This window comes from Myotis daubentonii, chromosome 3 (assembly GCF_963259705.1).
Source record: "Myotis daubentonii chromosome 3, mMyoDau2.1, whole genome shotgun sequence".
In the NCBI taxonomy this organism is placed as follows: Eukaryota; Metazoa; Chordata; class Mammalia; order Chiroptera; family Vespertilionidae; genus Myotis; species Myotis daubentonii.
The window spans coordinates 98,708,447-98,725,128 of NC_081842.1; the positions used below are offsets into that span (position 1 = coordinate 98,708,447).

A 16,682-nucleotide genomic window follows, 5' to 3' on the forward strand; every position below is an offset into this window, starting at 1 on the left:
TCCCTACATCTCCACAATTTATTCTCCTACAAGAATGATTCCCAGTGTTTGATGGGAGTATGGAGAATATAAACTCCAAAATAGGAATCAAATTAGGACAAATGAAATTATCTAAAAGTTTTCATCTTCATAAAATTGTTTGCAGTTATAATTTTAATGGTAATTATTTTCAACATCAGGAATAAAACATCAAAATATGAATAAATCTACAGTTTGAGAGAATCAAATTCTTATTAGCAGTAATAATAACAACTATGTAACAATAATAAAAATGTTTAATTAACTGAATTCACATTTTTATAGTATAGAAGTAAATCCTGGTGACATGAGAAATATACATCTTTTGCAGATGTGTATTCATCTTTTATTTTGTATTGTATGTTCTTGGTTCAGAAATTTATGCAAGCAAAATACTTTGCTAAAATGTCTTGCTAAAATATGAATGTGTAGTATGGAAAAATTGAAGGGATAAACAAAAAAATTATAAGTGATTTTTATTTTAAAAAACCTCAACATTCACAATATGGGAATATTAAAAGAATCGTAAAGAATCAGAAGATATGACTACAGAAGTAAAATAATTCATAACCCATTGAATTAAGAACAGGGAAACAGAACATGGCATTTAAGTAAGATGGTATATCTGTTATATAAAGAGCAATCGTAGTGTAATCTGTAACTCTGACCTGGAAAGAACTCCCAATAGATATGGATAGGAATGTAACATAATCTGGTGACCCAAGTCCATGTTCTCCAAAGGTATATATGCTAGTTGTCCTTCAGGTAGATGGTCACATAATTATAAAAGGAAGACCATGCTGAGCTCTATATGAAAAAAAAAATTATACTAGTCATTTAAGTTAATATGTAGAGCTGTGTTGTCCAATATGGTAGCCTCTGGCTATAGGTGGCTATTTAAATTTTAAAAATACAATTTAAAATGAAGAATTCTATTTTTTTTTCATATTTATTGTTGAAAGTATTATATATGTCCCTTTTTTCTCCATTGACTCCTTATAGCCTGCCCCCGCACCCCACCACAGGCCTCCACCACCCTATTGTCTGTGCCCATGGGTTATGCATATATGCATACAAGTTATTTGGTTGATCTCTTCCCATCCACCCACTCCCCACCCCGGCCTTCCCTCTGAGGTTCAACTGTCTGATCCGTACTTCTATGTCTCTGGGTCTATTTTGTTCATCATTTTATTTTATTCATTAGATTCCACATATCATGTGATACTAGTCTTTCTCTGAGTGGCTTAATTAACTTAGCATAATACTCTCCAGGTCTCTCTATGCTGTCCAGAGGGTAAGAGATCCTTCTTTTTTTACTGCTGCATAGTATTCCATGGTATAAATGTACCACAGCTTTTTTTATCCGCTCATCTACTGATGGGCACTTGGGCTGTTTCTAGATCTTAGCTATTGTAAATTATACTGCTATGAACATAAGGGTGCATATATTCTTTCTGATTGGTGTTTCTGGTTTCTTAGGATATATTCCTAGAAGTCAGATCACTGGGTCAAATGGTAATTCCATTTTTTATTTTTTGAGGCAACTCCATAATGTTTCCGTAATGGCTGCATCAGTCCGCATTACCCCCAGCAGTGTACTAGGGTTCCCTTTTCGCCACATCCTCGCCAGCAGTTCTCATTTTTGACTTGTTGATGGTAGCCATTCTGACAGATACGAGGTGATACCTCAGTGTCCTTTTAATTTGCATCTTTCTGATGACCAGTGACTTTGAGCATTTTTTCATATGTCTCTTGGCCATCTGAAGGTCTGCTTTGGAGGAGTATCTATTTAGGTCATTTGCCCATTTTTTAATTGGATTGTTTGTCTTTCTTTTGTTAAGTTGTATGAGTTCTTTATATATTTTGGCTATTAACCCTTTATCAGATGTATCATTGGAAAATATGATCTCCCATATAGTGGGCTCCCTTTTCATTTTGTTGATTACTTCTTTTGCTGTGCAGAAGCTTCTTATTTTGATGTATTCTCATTTATTTATTTTTTTCTTAGTTTCCTTTGCCCTAGGAGATGAATCTGAAAACATATTGCTATGAGAGATGTCTAAGATTTGTCTGCCTATGTTTTTTTTTTAAGATTGTTATGGTTTCACATCCTACATTTTAATTTTTGTGTATAGTGTAAGTTGATGGTCTAGTTTCAATTTTTTGCACATAACTGTCTAATTTTCCCAGCACCATTTATTGAAGAGATTGCTCTTGCCTTCTTTGTCAAATATTAATTGAGCGCAATGGCTTGGGTCAATTTCTGGGGTCTCTGTTCTATTCTAATGATCTATATGCCTCTTCCTGTGCCAGTACCAGGCTGTTTTGATTACAGTGGCTTTGTAGTATAACTTGATATCTGGTATTGTTATCCCTCCAACTTTATTCTTTTTCCAGATTGCTATGGCTATTCAGGGTCTTTTTTTGTTCCATATAAATTTTTGGAGTTTTTGCTCCATACCTGTGATATATGCCATTGGTTCTTTAATAGGGAGTGCATTGAATCTATAGATTGCTTTGGGTAGTATGGACATTTTAATGATGTTAATTCCATCAGTCCATGAACTGTTATATTCTTCCATTTGTTTATATCTTCCTCTATCTCTTTTTTCAATGTCCTGTGGTTTTCTGAGTATAAATCTTTTGCCTCCTCTGTTAAATTTATTCCTAAGTATCTTAATCTTTTTGTTGCTATGATAAATGAGATTACTTAGTTTCTCTTTCTGAGAATTCATTATTGGTGTATGAAATGCCATTGATTACTGGGTATGAGTTTTGTATCCTGCTACATTGCCACATTCCTTTATTAAATCTAGTGGGGGTTTTCTGTGTGTGTTTCTTTTTTTATGGAGTCTTTAGGGTTTTCTATGTACAATATCATGTCATCTGTGGATAATGAGAGCTTTACTTTCTCCTTTCCAGTTTGGATGCTTTTTATGTTTTCTTCTTGTCTGATCGCTGTGACTAGGATTTCCAGTATTATGTTGAATAAGAGTGGTGAAAGCAGACATCCCTGTCTTGTTTTTGTTCTTATGGGAAATTGTTTTAGTTTTTGCCCATTGAGTATTCTGTTGGCTGTAGGTTTGTCATATATGGTTTTTATTATGTTGAGGTATGATCCCTTTATTTCCACTTTACTAAGAGTGTTTATCAAAAATGGGTGTTGGATTTTGTCCAATGCTTTTTCTGCATCTATTGGTACGATCATGTGATTTTTGTCTTTTAATTTGTTTTTGTGATGTATCATGTTTATTGATTTGCAAATATTGTACCAGCCTTGCATCCCTGGAATAAATCCCGTTTGGTCATGGTGTATGATTTAATATATTTCTGGATGAGATTTGCTCAAGTTCTTCATTCTTACTAGCCACAATCAAGTGCTCAGTTGCCACATGTGGCTAGTGGCTACTGTATTCACAATGCAGAACAGAACATGTCCTTTATCTCAGAAAGTCCTAGCACTCACTTAGAAAGACTGGGGAAGAGAAATGATGTTGCCAAATCTGTGTGGCCTTTAATAATATTTCTTAACCACTATTCAACAAAAGTTAATACCTAGAAATTAGAATTGCTAAAGGCCAGATGAATAAGATATTTCTGCTCCCTGATAATTTATTATTGAAATGACAAGTAATCGAACTTAGTATATAGGGAAGTTGCAATTTTTCTTAAGATCATATTTAAGTTTGCATCTTTAATATCAACCATGTTCATTTATCATTTTTTAAGATATCCAATCTTCAAGGTGCCACTTGGTGCCAGTGGAACTTAATATTGGTGCCACTAGGAACTGCATGAATAACATAATATTATTTTTATCATTGTAGCTTCACTAATTTTAAAAAAAATTTTAAATTTAAATTATGATTTGACTTTCTCCTACTTTATAAATATTTTAACAACAGTCTTTAAATATTCCTATATAAATATATCAGTTATTTCATTCTCAAATATTTCAATGAAGGAAAAATTAAAGGGAAATTGAGATAATAGACATAATAGACATTATTTCATATTTTATTTTATTAAATTACCCCAGTTACTTATGATTCCTTTTGCCATCAATATTGTCGTTCTTGGTATCTGTGTTCTGTCCCATTGGTCTCTCTTCCTATTCTGTGCCAGTACCAGGCTGTTTTGATTACAGTAGCTTTGTAGTATAACTTAATATCTGGTATTGTGGTCCCTCCAACTTTGTAAAACCATGAAAAAATAATTAGCATCTTGCCCTGATAATGATTATCCTACATGAGCAAGAGAATAACTAATAAAATTTCCTGAGCACTATGTACTATCACTCCTCTGTTCCTCATATCTTTTGAGCAGAGGTACTTTCTAAAATACTTAAATCTCATGTTCTTTGATAGGGGGGCAACATTGTTTTTTCTTTGTTTGGATTCTGAACTTATATACTTTGTTCTATTGCTTCAATAGCTAACCAGTAGCTTCAAGTAGTTCAATCACTACAGACTAGAAAATTTTAATTTGAAACATAAAGATATTCATGTATGTATTATTTTGGTGGTATTTCTCTTAATAGGGTTGTTAAAGAAAAGTTATCTTAAATTGGGAAAATTATTTACTATATAGCACTAGTAGTAGAAGTTCAAAATTATTTACTCTCTACATAGATTCCGTGTGTCCTCTCTTGTTTCTTCAAATTTTAATTGTTTTCTTTAGAAAGTACATGTAAATACTTGGTCCTTTCCTTCTACCTTATGTGAGCCTATTTGTTCTTTACATAACAATTTTACTGTGACTCGCAAAGCTACTTACAAAGAAATTTAAAACGAATAACCATGGAGAATGACTTTTTCCTTTTCCTCTTCGTTGCACATAGCTGATTGTATAGCAAATTATAACAACCAACTGGATAACAAACAAACAAATCTGATGCTCCCTGAGTCAACTGTTTATGGTGATGTGGACCTTAGTAACAAAATCAATGAGATGAAAACCTTCAATAGCCCAAATCTGAAGGATGGGCGTTTTGTCAATCCATCAGGGCAGCCCACTCCTTACGCCACCACCCAGCTCATCCAGTCCAACCTCAGCAACAACATGAACAATGGCAGTGGGGACTCCGGCGAGAAGCACTGGAAGCCGCCCGGGCAGCAGAAACAAGAAATGGCACCAATTCAGTATAACATCATGGAGCAAAACAAACTGAACAAAGGTGAAGAGCTTTGCCTTCATTCCCATTCTTTTCTGTATCGGTACCCTTACCCCTTCTGCCCTACGTGCCGAAACTCATCCGGCACTAGCAAGTGAACCCTTTCCTTTGTCACTAAAGTATTCTTATTTCTTTGGTTTCAAAATGCCCAGTGTCATAGAGTTAATTAGCACAACAATAACCTTGGAAATTGATTTTAAAATAAATATAAGTATTTTCAAATGGTTTTGAGATTAATTTAAATTTAATCGTAGGTGAGGGATTGCTTAGGACAGACGATCTTTTATTCATAAGGCAGATGTACAACCGTCACAATACCTCACATTTTAAATAAATAGACTATTCCATTTTTCCAGTCAAGGATGGAAGATAATTGCTTCTATATGGTCATATAAATGAATGGCACTTTTATATCAAACTGAAGAAAAATAATTAAATTGAACTGGAGAAGTGGTTCAGTTTGCTGTCTCTCTCACCTCATGCGGTCACTGTATGATTGTAGAACCTAAGTTTCTTTGGTTGACCTGATTGAAGTCTGTCAGGATAGAACCTAAAATAAATTGAGTTTAGTGTTAACTTGTCGCAGCAGAATGGTATTTTATGGCCAGAGGGGAATGTTTCTCTATTGTAATATGTGTGATCTTGAAGAGACTGGTATTTGATTTCTTTGTAGTCCTTCAGGCTACAGCTTTAATAACATGATTTGTAAAGTTATGTCATAAAAAAAGATGATTGCTTTTATTTGAATAGATCAGGCAATTTTGTATAAATGTCCATGTAAAAGATACATTTTATTGTAGATAATTAGAGATATAGACATATTTTCTTTAGCCTTGAGTTGGGACCTCTTTTTTAAAAAATAAAACAGATACAGTTAGAGATTACACAACAGCTTAAACCTACTATTTCGTTTGATTAAGTTAGTGGTATATGTTCTAATTTAATAATACATACCTTGCTTTTTTCTAAGTTTAAGAAAACACTTGATTGGCATAATAACCCAATTTAATAAATATTTCCTAAGACTCTTGCACAAGTTCATGACAAAGGCTGACAAAGATGAATAAGCCTGTTCTGCAATAATAGAGTTTGCAGTGAGGATTCAAACTATTGTTACAGTATTCCTCCATAGTACATGGCTTTCCTGTAGACTGTGGAAAGGTCTGACAGCCCTCTGTACAAATATTTCAGAACTCTGATTTATTGTTTAGACTGCTTGTAAACAGACTTGGTATGTGAAACTATAATAAAGACCCTGGCATGCAACTAGACTGACAGATTATTACTTATTACATTCCAGTGGTTAGTTTATCATTTGGACTTTTCCCTTTGCCTTGGTGGCAGATTGAAATACTTTGCTTTCTTATCATGGATATATTTTTATTAGATATAATCTTGCTGACAAGTTTCAGTTTTATTTTTTATTTTACTTATTTTTTATGATTTAAAGACATGGTATTTCCTGATTTCTTATTGTTTAAATGATTTTGTTACTATATTTATAAAGGTAAGAAGTTAAGAAAATCTGATTTCTATCCAACCTGATTTACAAAGAATTTAAAGAGAAGAAATAGTCTCTCATAGGATTTGTTCACATCTGTGTTTAGTCTAATTCATGGAAAAAAATGATGCAAAGAATTTGTATTTTGTAAATCATTTTTTTTAAAAATATTTTAAATTGAATTTATTGGGGTGACATTGGTTAATAAATAAGGTTTCAGGTGTACAATTCTACAGTGCATTATCTGTATATTGTATCATGTGTTTACCACCCCAAGTCAAATCTCCTTATAAATCTTAAAGGATACATGTTTAAAGGTCTTTAATTTTTCTTGACTTTTCCTCTGGAACATTTACACATGTCTTAGCGAGTGATCAACATGATGGTTTAAAAATCCTAATTGTTGGTTAATGATTGAGGCACCAAAAAGAAAATAAATGTTTAATTTTTTTCATCCAAAATGTCTAGATTATCGAGCAAATGACACAATTCCTCCAACTATCCCATACAACCAATCATATGACCAGAATACAGGAGGATCCTACAATAGTTCCGACCGGGGCAGTAGTACATCTGGTAAGTAAGGGAAATGAGAGAGAAAGTGAGCAGTTCTTTTCAAAAGATGCTGCATTCTAAGATTATGAATTGAATGCTAATGAACTGAAGTGTATATATGACATGTCTATAACTTCATATAATTTTTTTAAATTTTGTTTTATTGCTTAAAGTATTATGAAGAGTATTACATATGTCTTTTTTTTCCCCTTGACCTTCCCCCGGCCTCCCCCTACCCCACAGTGTCTTGTGTCCATTGGTTATGCTTATATGCATATAATTCTAATCTTCCATATATGGGTCTTGTCTCTGTAATTTGAAGGACTATCCATTCACAAAACCATTTTATGTTCTATTTGCTAACAAAGACTGACGATCTTATTTTCCTCCTTGTTGGGGAGCTTTCATAAAGCCAGAAGCATGAAGTAGTCTTTAAAGGCTGTTACACCTTCACCAATTCTAAGCCAAAATATAATTTAAAAAAATTTGCACATATAGTTGATCGGCTAAATGTTACCATTTGAAGGCACATAAAATTTTGACACTTCAGAATCAAAAGCCTCAGCAACAATATTGTGAGATCTAGGTACAGTAGGAACCTGCCTCAGTTTGTAAACTCTCTACTCCCTCAATTCTTGCTGTAAAACCTCATTAAGCAACCTCCCAACTTAAGTCTGCAAGTACCTCAGAAATCACATTGAGGCCTCTTCCCTGTGGTCTTCATGCTGTTGCAGCTGTTTGCCAGCTGTTTTCCTGATAGGGCCTGCAGATGGGAGCTTGCTAGTACTTAAGTTTTGTTTTTCTAATTAAAGGCAGTTCATTATTAGAAGTAACATGTGGCAAGTCACACCACAATGAGAACACAACCGATTGATCTTGACTTTATTATGTTTCCCCAGGACAGGGTAGAAATATCACTTCCAAACATCTGGACTAAAATTATTGCTAGGTGCTTTTAGCCAAGTGTCTCTACCTCTCTTTTATAATGAATACTAGACGCCCGGTGCATGAAATTTGCGCATGGTGTGAGGGACCCTTAGCCTGGCCTGCACCCTCTCGCAATCTGGGACCCCTCGTGGGATGTCTGACTGCCAGTGTAGGCCCGATCCCTGCAGTCAGACATCCAGGAGTCAGACATCCCTCTCACAACTTGGGACGGCTCACCCCCAACCACTCACCTGCCTTCCTAAAGGCTCGCCTGCCTGCCTGCTCAGTGCACGTCATAGCGACCGGTTGTTCTGGTTGTTCCGCCATGACAGTTGCTTAGGCTTTTATATATATAGACTAGAAGCCCGTTGCATGAAGATTTGAGCAATGAGCCTTCCTTCCCCTGGCTGCTGGCACCAGTTTTCCTCTGGCACCCGGGACCCAGGCCTTTGGTCCGGCTGCAGTGGAGAAGCCAAGCCTCAAAGCTAGGCTTCTCCCCTCCAGCCACAGTGAGGCTTGGCTTCTCCCCTCCGGCCACAGTGAGGCTTGGCTGAAAAGCCAAGCCTCTTTAGTCCTCAGTCTTCAGTCTTTGCTCAGTGCCTGAGTATGCAAATTAACTGCCATCTGTGCCATCTGATTGGCTGGTGGGCGTAGCGGAATGACACCAGTTTGCATGTTTCTCTTTTATTAGTGTAGATCGTATTTGCATTTTCCCATATTTCCTTGATTAAGACATGGAAATTGGGTATTTTCTAATCTGTGTTCTCATATTTGAATTAAAGAAACTGAAAAATAGCTCTTTATTTTTTTATATCTATTTTTATTCTACCATGTGTTGATTTTTTAAAAAATTAAAATCTTATCAAATTACTTTTTTAAAGTAAGTAAACCATGAATTGAGAGAAATTTTTCAAAGATCTACTCTTGTGAAAACCATAGGAAAAATGTTAATATTGATATCTCATGCCATTTCATCTTTGAATTCTTAGCCATTTAAAAAATCATAACTTAACTAGAGGCCCAATGCATGAAGATTCATGCAAGAATGGGCCTTCCTTCCCCTGGCTGCCGGCACCGCCTTTGCTCCAGCTGGAGCCGCCTTTCCGCCTTCCCACACTGCCCAGAGGCCCAGAGAGGCTGGGGCAGTGTAGAACGCCTGCATCGTCGCCATTGTGATGGCGACGCCCCCAGCCGCTTGGCGCCTGCGCATGCAAATTAACCCACTAGCTTTGTTGGGTTAATTTGCATATTTACTCCTGATTGGCTGGTGGGCGTTGTGAAGGTACTGCCTATTTGCATTTTTCTCTTTTATTAGTGTACTAGGGGCCTGGTGCACGAAATTCGTGCACTGGGTGGGGGGGGGGAGTGTCCCTCAGCCCAGCCTGCCCCCTCTCACATACTGGGAGCCCTCAGGCGTTGACCCCCATCACCCTCCAATCGCAGGATCGGCCCCTTGCCCAGGCCTGATGCCTCTGGCTGAGGCGTCCGGCCCGGGCAGTGGGGACCCACAGCTGCAGTGGCCCCGCAATCGTGGGCTTCGCTTTAGGCCCAGGCAAGGGACCCCTAGCTCCTGGGACTGCCAGCTTGAACGTGCCCAGCTCCCATCGCTGGCTCCACCCCTACTTCCTGCTATCACTGGCCAGGGCGGCAAAGGCGCCTGATTCTCCGATCATGGCTGGGGGGCAGGCCGCCTTTGCCCTGCCCCCCAGCTCTTAGCTCCCCCCTGGGTTTCTGATCACTGTCAGTGGCAGGGGGCTTCTTCCTGCTTTCCCTTTCGCCTCCCTGCTTTGTGCCTACATATGCAAATTAACCGCCATCTTGTTGGCAGTTAACTGCCAATCTTAGTTGGCAGTTAATTTGCATATAGCCCTGATTAGCCAATGAAAAGGGTATCGTCGTACGCCAATTACCATTTTTCTCTTTTATTAGTGTAGATATGGGGAAAATATAATTCTGGGTTGTTAATTTTCAATTGACTTTCTCCATCCCTCAGCTTCAATGTCTAGATCCTGATGTTCTGCAGCTATTTATTACTAGGTATTCTGTGAATATTCAGTGAATAGATAAAAAAATGTCAAATCTGGTGATAATTAGAGGAGAGAAGGAAGCAAGCAAATGAAGTGTAGGAGAGATTTTTGTTGTGATGTTAGGTCTGAGGACACAGATGGAGTTGTTAAAGTAGATATGTGCCAGTAAATCAAGAGGAAAGCTTTGGGTATAGTCAACTCCACAGTACGTGCTCAGCCATTCCAACACAGGCCAAGTGCGTGCAGGAGGAAAGAATGGAGACAATCATAATTTATTAGTGATAGCCTGTCTCTGGGCCCATACTTGGTGCAGTAACATACCAGTGCAAGAATGGCTGGCTTAACAAACACTAAGATTTGACTGAAAATTCCCAGGTGACAAAATAAATATATAAACAAATGAGGCTCATATCATATGACCTGTTTCAGACCCCATGTAACTTGGAGCTGTTTCAAAGGGGTTTTAAAAATTAAGATCAACACAATTCACAGAATTTGAGGGATCATGTGTGAAAAAATAATTATAGAATCATTGTCTATAATTTATGTAAGAATCTAAAATGCATCATATTGGAGGGAGAGGATAAAGACCATATTATCTCAAAATAACTTTTGACCCAAGTTATTTTAAAATGAATACTCTAAAATGTTCAACTACCTATGTTTAAAGAATATGCCAAATCTAAAATATAAACACCTGGGCACATGAATAGTTGGGCTATTTCCAATTTCTAAGAATGTGCAAGAAATATCATTTTACTCCAAACCATAAATTTATAGAAACAATGGCTAAATATACTTCTCCCCCTTTTTAAAAATAATTTTATGCTTCTTTTGTTGTTAGTTATATTAGTTCTTCCAGCAATTATTTTCATCTGCACCTGCTTTTCTGACAAAAACTAGTAATTCTATTGTGCCTAAAACATTTCAGTGAGCAAGTACAAATTATATATATTCAGTGATTTAGTGCAACAGTGGAACATTAATAGATTGTATCTGTATCATATTGTATTTAAAGTTCTGGTAATTAAATATTAAAAAGGAATTTCAGAAAGTATGTCTACAGCTCATTTGTTTTAGATGATAATCCATAGTGCAATTAATTGCTGTAAGAAGATGGCTATTAATGATATGACTTATAAAATTCATTTATGGTTTTATTGCTTTTTTGCTATTTATTTTGCAGTTAAATTGTACATCTTGTGTTGTACAGTTCTATTCAAAATTAATGAAGAAAAGTGTGTTTTTCTCTATATATATGAATTATAATAAGGTCATATTTACAGAAAATAATTAACCCATAGACAATGGAAAATTTTAGAGGCCAGAAATAAAAGACTGAATTTCATTTGTTTTCAAGGGAGTCAAGGGCACAAGAAAGGGGCACGGACACCCAAAGTACCAAAACAAGGCGGCATGAACTGGGCAGACCTGCTTCCTCCGCCCCCGGCGCATCCTCCTCCTCATAGCAACAGCGAAGAGTTCAGTATTTCTGTGGATGAAAGGTAAGAGGAATTTCAGAACGGATGTAAGTGGAATATGTGACTTCTTAAGCCCATATTAAGTAATTGTTAAACTAGATCACCAAGGCAAGACTGATTCCTAAAGTCCAAAAACCCTTGTCTCTGAATAAAACAGTATCACGATAGGTCGGCAGGACTTATAAACCCTCTTTAGTGCTGCCAAAAAAAAAGGAACTTGTGCTTTGGAAACTTCTTTTGGAGCTAAGAATAATGAATCATAGATATAAACACACATATATATATATATATATATATATATATATATATATACACATACATATACAATTTACTTATACATTTTATATTATATACATACAATTTATATACATAAGCATGAATATATAATGATATCACATATCTATTATTATAATACTAGAGGCCTGGTGCATGAAAATTCACGCTCTAGAGGTGGGGAGGGGGTCCCTCAGCCAGGCCTGCCCCCTCTCACAGTCCGGGAGCCCTCAGTGTTGGGAGGTGACCTGGTGATCAGGGGAAGGCGACGCCCCCATCACACCTCTGTGCTGCCACTGCTGGCAGCTCAAGCCTTGGCTGGCCCTGGTTACCTGAGCCTTGGGCGGCTCTGGGCGGCTGGGCAGCCAACAGCCAAGACTTGCCTGTGCCTCGGGCTGGCCCTGGGTGGCTGGGGGGCTGAGGGGACTGGGCACTGCCATCTTTGAGGGCATGGCAGTCAATTAGCATATTCCCTTATTGGCTGTGGGCGCTGTCATCTTTGCGACGGCATGAGGGTCAATTAGCATACTCCCTCTTTAGTAGATAGGATATACGTACATGATATCAGAACTTTTATTGTACATTTCTGAATTTTCATAAAGTAATTATGTAGATTTGTGTCTTACCCACAGCATCCTGAAAACTCTGTTATTATATCACATTATGCTGAAAACTATGGAAATTTAAACTTGACTGAATTGTCTCTCACAAGGATTTAACAAGTGTGAATGTTACGTATGGCAGCAGTTAGAAAATTTGTGTACTTCATCCACACTTCAGATTCTGTCAAACTGGACATGGTACCTCCCAACAAAACAAAGCAGCTGCTTCTCTAATCTGATCAGTAGAGGAGAACTCGCTGGATGTAGGGAATTAACAACACCCCAAAGAAACCCTACAGAATCTACCTGAAAACACATTCTTTTTAGTGACTATCATAGAAGTGCATTGTTCTTTCATTGCACACATACCAGTTTTATAGTTCCAACTCTTCTGGAAATAAAGTCTCTGTAGTGTTATTTTCCAATCGCTTAATTATAGAATACTGACCCATTGTTCCCAGGGCAAATGCAAGGTTAGGTTCCTGCAGGCCTCTGGTCACATTTTTGTTAAATGATCCAAACCTAAACAACTTATTGTTACATTGTGTTTTTGTTTAAAGACATCATATATAGTATATATTTTTGATTAATTAACATTGAACTTATAGCCAACAGCACTATAAGTTATTCCTAAAAAAAAGGTCATCTAATACATTTTTTCATTAAGACACATCCCAGTCTTTTTATCTTTAGGAACACTAGCCAGTACTTAAATAATACACTTGGGGCCATTTTAAACAGGGTGGTCACCAATGTAAAGCAAATACAGAGAGCACAATGTGGCACTATGAAAATGACACCTACTGACAGCATGATCACAGAAACGAGGAGGCAGAGTGTCACCTTGTTTGCACTCTGCTAGTGATGTGCTCATCAGGTGACTCCTCTTTTTTACCTCCTGGCACACGTCTGTTGACTGATTGTGAATGAGCCACAAGTATTGACTTTGGGGTTACAGATAAATTTTAGTGAGTAGGCAAATTTGCAAATATGGCATCAGCAAATAATGATGTTTGACTGTACTTTTAAATATTCATTTTCTAGACCATGATAATGACATTAATTTGTAGTTTAGTCCTCAAAAAAAAAAAGAACTGAAATGAAATAAGTGGATATAGTAATAAAACAAATGTAGACACAGACACCTCTGTGCTCCAACTGAGGCTAACTGGGAAGAATGAAGGTTTCCAGGGCCCCTGGCTTTTGTTCTTGTCCTTGACAAATGAGAAGGTTCCCAATTAAGAGAAGGGTATTGTGGACATGAGGACCACACAGCAATGTGGACTCCTGGAGAACTAACAGGAAACACGTTGTAGGGAGTGAAAGGAAGCTGGGAAGGCAAATGTACGCCAGATATGCAAATACTCGAATGTCTTGTATGCACTTATATTTTATTCTCTAGACGATGAGAGTCATTTATTACTTCAGGGCAAATGAATGACCAGGGAGTGATGTGTCTTATAATAAAGTAATTTGGGAAGCAATGTGAGGATGAAGAAAGATTGACTGGAGGCCAAGAGATGGATTAAAAAGTTATTGCAGTAGCACATACAGCAGATTTAAAAAGAGGTATAGCTTCTGAAGAATTTTTAGAGATAGACTAGAGATGAATGGGGATACTTTGAGATAGAAGAGAGATAAATAATTTAAAGAGACTGCAAGATTTCTAGTGTTATTTGTTGACACAGGAAATATCATAGTGGGATTAGTAAAGTAAAAGAAGATACAAAAAAATCATGTTACATGAACCTCAACTTTCCTGAGTTCAGGGAAAGAGGCAGGTGGTGAAAAATGAACTAGAGAAAGGAGTAACAAGAGCACAGTTCGTATAATGCAGGAAATCACTGCCATTCTAATCAACAACCATATGCACTGGGCGGGAGACAAGCAAAAGGCATGAATGCTGTTCAGATCCATTCTAGAGCTTCTACATTCTTTCTGCGAAGAGTAGTGGGTATTTTATTGGTTAATACTTTATTTACTGTCTTTTTCTTTCATTATCCTAAATACAATCCGATGACTTCATTTTGTGCTCAACTAAAGAAGGAGTGAGCAATTATAATTTTAGTGGAAAAATTAGTTGTTTTGGATTAAATAAGTTGATCTCTAATATATTTCCCTTTCAAAGAATTTTCAAGAGTATTTTTTTCAGAGTTCAGCATATCATTTTTGGGTCACAAGCAAGACCATCCTTGAGTTGTCCTTTAGAGATCATGTTGAATAGGAGGGAGAGAATATATCAGACACATTTTAGAAGTCCTTAAGTTCAGCTACATTAAATAGATTTTTCTTTTATTGCATGACTTCTCAGGTCCTATAATAGGCCAATGTAAATTATAATCTCTCAAAGAAAAGTTCTTATATGTTACATATATAACATATAATATATAATGTATGTATAGCAATTCACAAACCTATGTGATGGTTCACCATTTTTTTTTAACAATACCTCCTTAATGTGGCCTAGAACATTCAGATTAAAGAAACAGTTCAAGGCTGATTCTCCGTTAGTTTATTTGCATAACCTGAAGTAATTCTAAGTATCCTTATAATCTGTTTTAGCTATGACCAAGAAATGCCATGTCCAGTGCCACCAGCGAGGATGTATTTACAACAAAACGAACTAGAAGAGGAGGAAGATGAGCGAGGCCCCACTCCCCCCATCCGAGGAGCAGCATCTTCTCCGGCCGCTGTGTCTTACAGCCACCAGTCCACGGCCACCCTGACCCCATCTCCACAGGAGGAGCTCCAGCCCATGCTACAGGACTGCCCTGAGGAGACTGGCCACATGCAGCACCAGCCCGACAGGAGGTGCGTGCTCACTAGCTTTCTTTGCTCATATCATGCAATTTCCACTCCTAAGAAGCATTCATAGAATGCTATTACGTGAAGTTATTTTCATGTCACGTGAGCCTTTTTTTCCAGTATCATCACTCAGGAAGCCCTGGTAATTAACATATTAAGTAATATTGTTGACCAGAACATTAAATTAATTGATCCCAGTGAACTTGCAACCATAAAATAATGTGCATCAATACTAACCCACTTATGATAATTGCATTTGTAAACACATGGAGAATATGTAGTAAATTTATGGCTTACTAATCTTGTAATATTTTATAGACAGTGGCTGTTTTTGTATCTTAGTTTTCCTTATGCATTTGGTCTGTGGAAAATAGATTTTCTCCTGTCTTTTTAAATTAAGGTTACAGGATGATTTGTTTCCTAATGTTGCAGAAGAATGAGTTTGGTATATTCATTTCGTGTTGACATTAAGTTGGAGTCATTTTTTTTTGTCCTGGTTACTAAGTAATTTGTGCATGTATGTGTTAGACTTTTTTAAACCAATATATTCAATGTTGCAAACCAATACATTTCCATTATATACAAATACTTCACTTGTCATTTCTACCACATAGAAGTTGTTACTGCATCATCTGAGTTCTCCTAGTGTTGATGATTTTGTTGTATTATTTTATTGCCCTTGACACAGTATATTATACATATATTGCTTCCTATATTCCTAATGTCATTTGAAACTGAGTATATTATTTCCCTCAGAAGATCTCCCTTCAATGTTCTTGAATGAATAACAAGTTCTGGCTTCTGCTGCTTGAATTTTGTCAATTGAAACAGAACTTGCAATGTTTATGAACTATTTTATTAGTAAGAGGTTATTACCAAATTCAAATAATATATTTGCTAAAATAGAAGAAGTAGCTAAACCCTCTGCTATGTGACAAAAGGGAAGCTGGATTGTCATAAATTTAAATTTAATATTATTAACCCATGGAACTTCATGAAAATTGAGAACAAATAAGACATCTCTTTTTCTTATTAAGGTCACAAACCATCTCTGCTTCTCTTATTCAAAACAAATGAGAGGCTAATAGATGCTTTTAGCTTTGAAATACCATAGTATTCTTCTTTCCTTCTCTCCAAGTACCTTTCCTCACCGTCCCCTTGTGTTACAGTTGATACCCAATATCTTCTTAGCAAGCTTCTTTCTTTCAGTCCCTTATGTCATTCTCTCCACCATGTACAAAACACTACAAAATTGGTTTCCCTTCATCTATCTTGACTTCTCAGCCTCTTCCTCTTTATCCAATCCATCTTTCTCTTCAT

At 36.7% G+C, this 16,682-nt stretch overlaps 1 protein-coding gene across 1 annotated transcript in view; it reads left to right on the forward strand.

The window, feature by feature from the left end:
* ROBO1 (roundabout guidance receptor 1) overlaps positions 1-16,682 on the forward strand; it is a 455,516-nt gene that overhangs the window by 410,750 nt on the left and 28,084 nt on the right. Inside the window, exons 21-24 of the mRNA XM_059688081.1 lie at positions 4,859-5,194; positions 7,161-7,268; positions 11,562-11,706; positions 15,120-15,368. Of these exons, the coding sequence (XP_059544064.1) occupies positions 4,859-5,194; positions 7,161-7,268; positions 11,562-11,706; positions 15,120-15,368 (838 nt within the window). The remainder of the gene's footprint in view (positions 1-4,858; positions 5,195-7,160; positions 7,269-11,561; positions 11,707-15,119; positions 15,369-16,682) is intronic.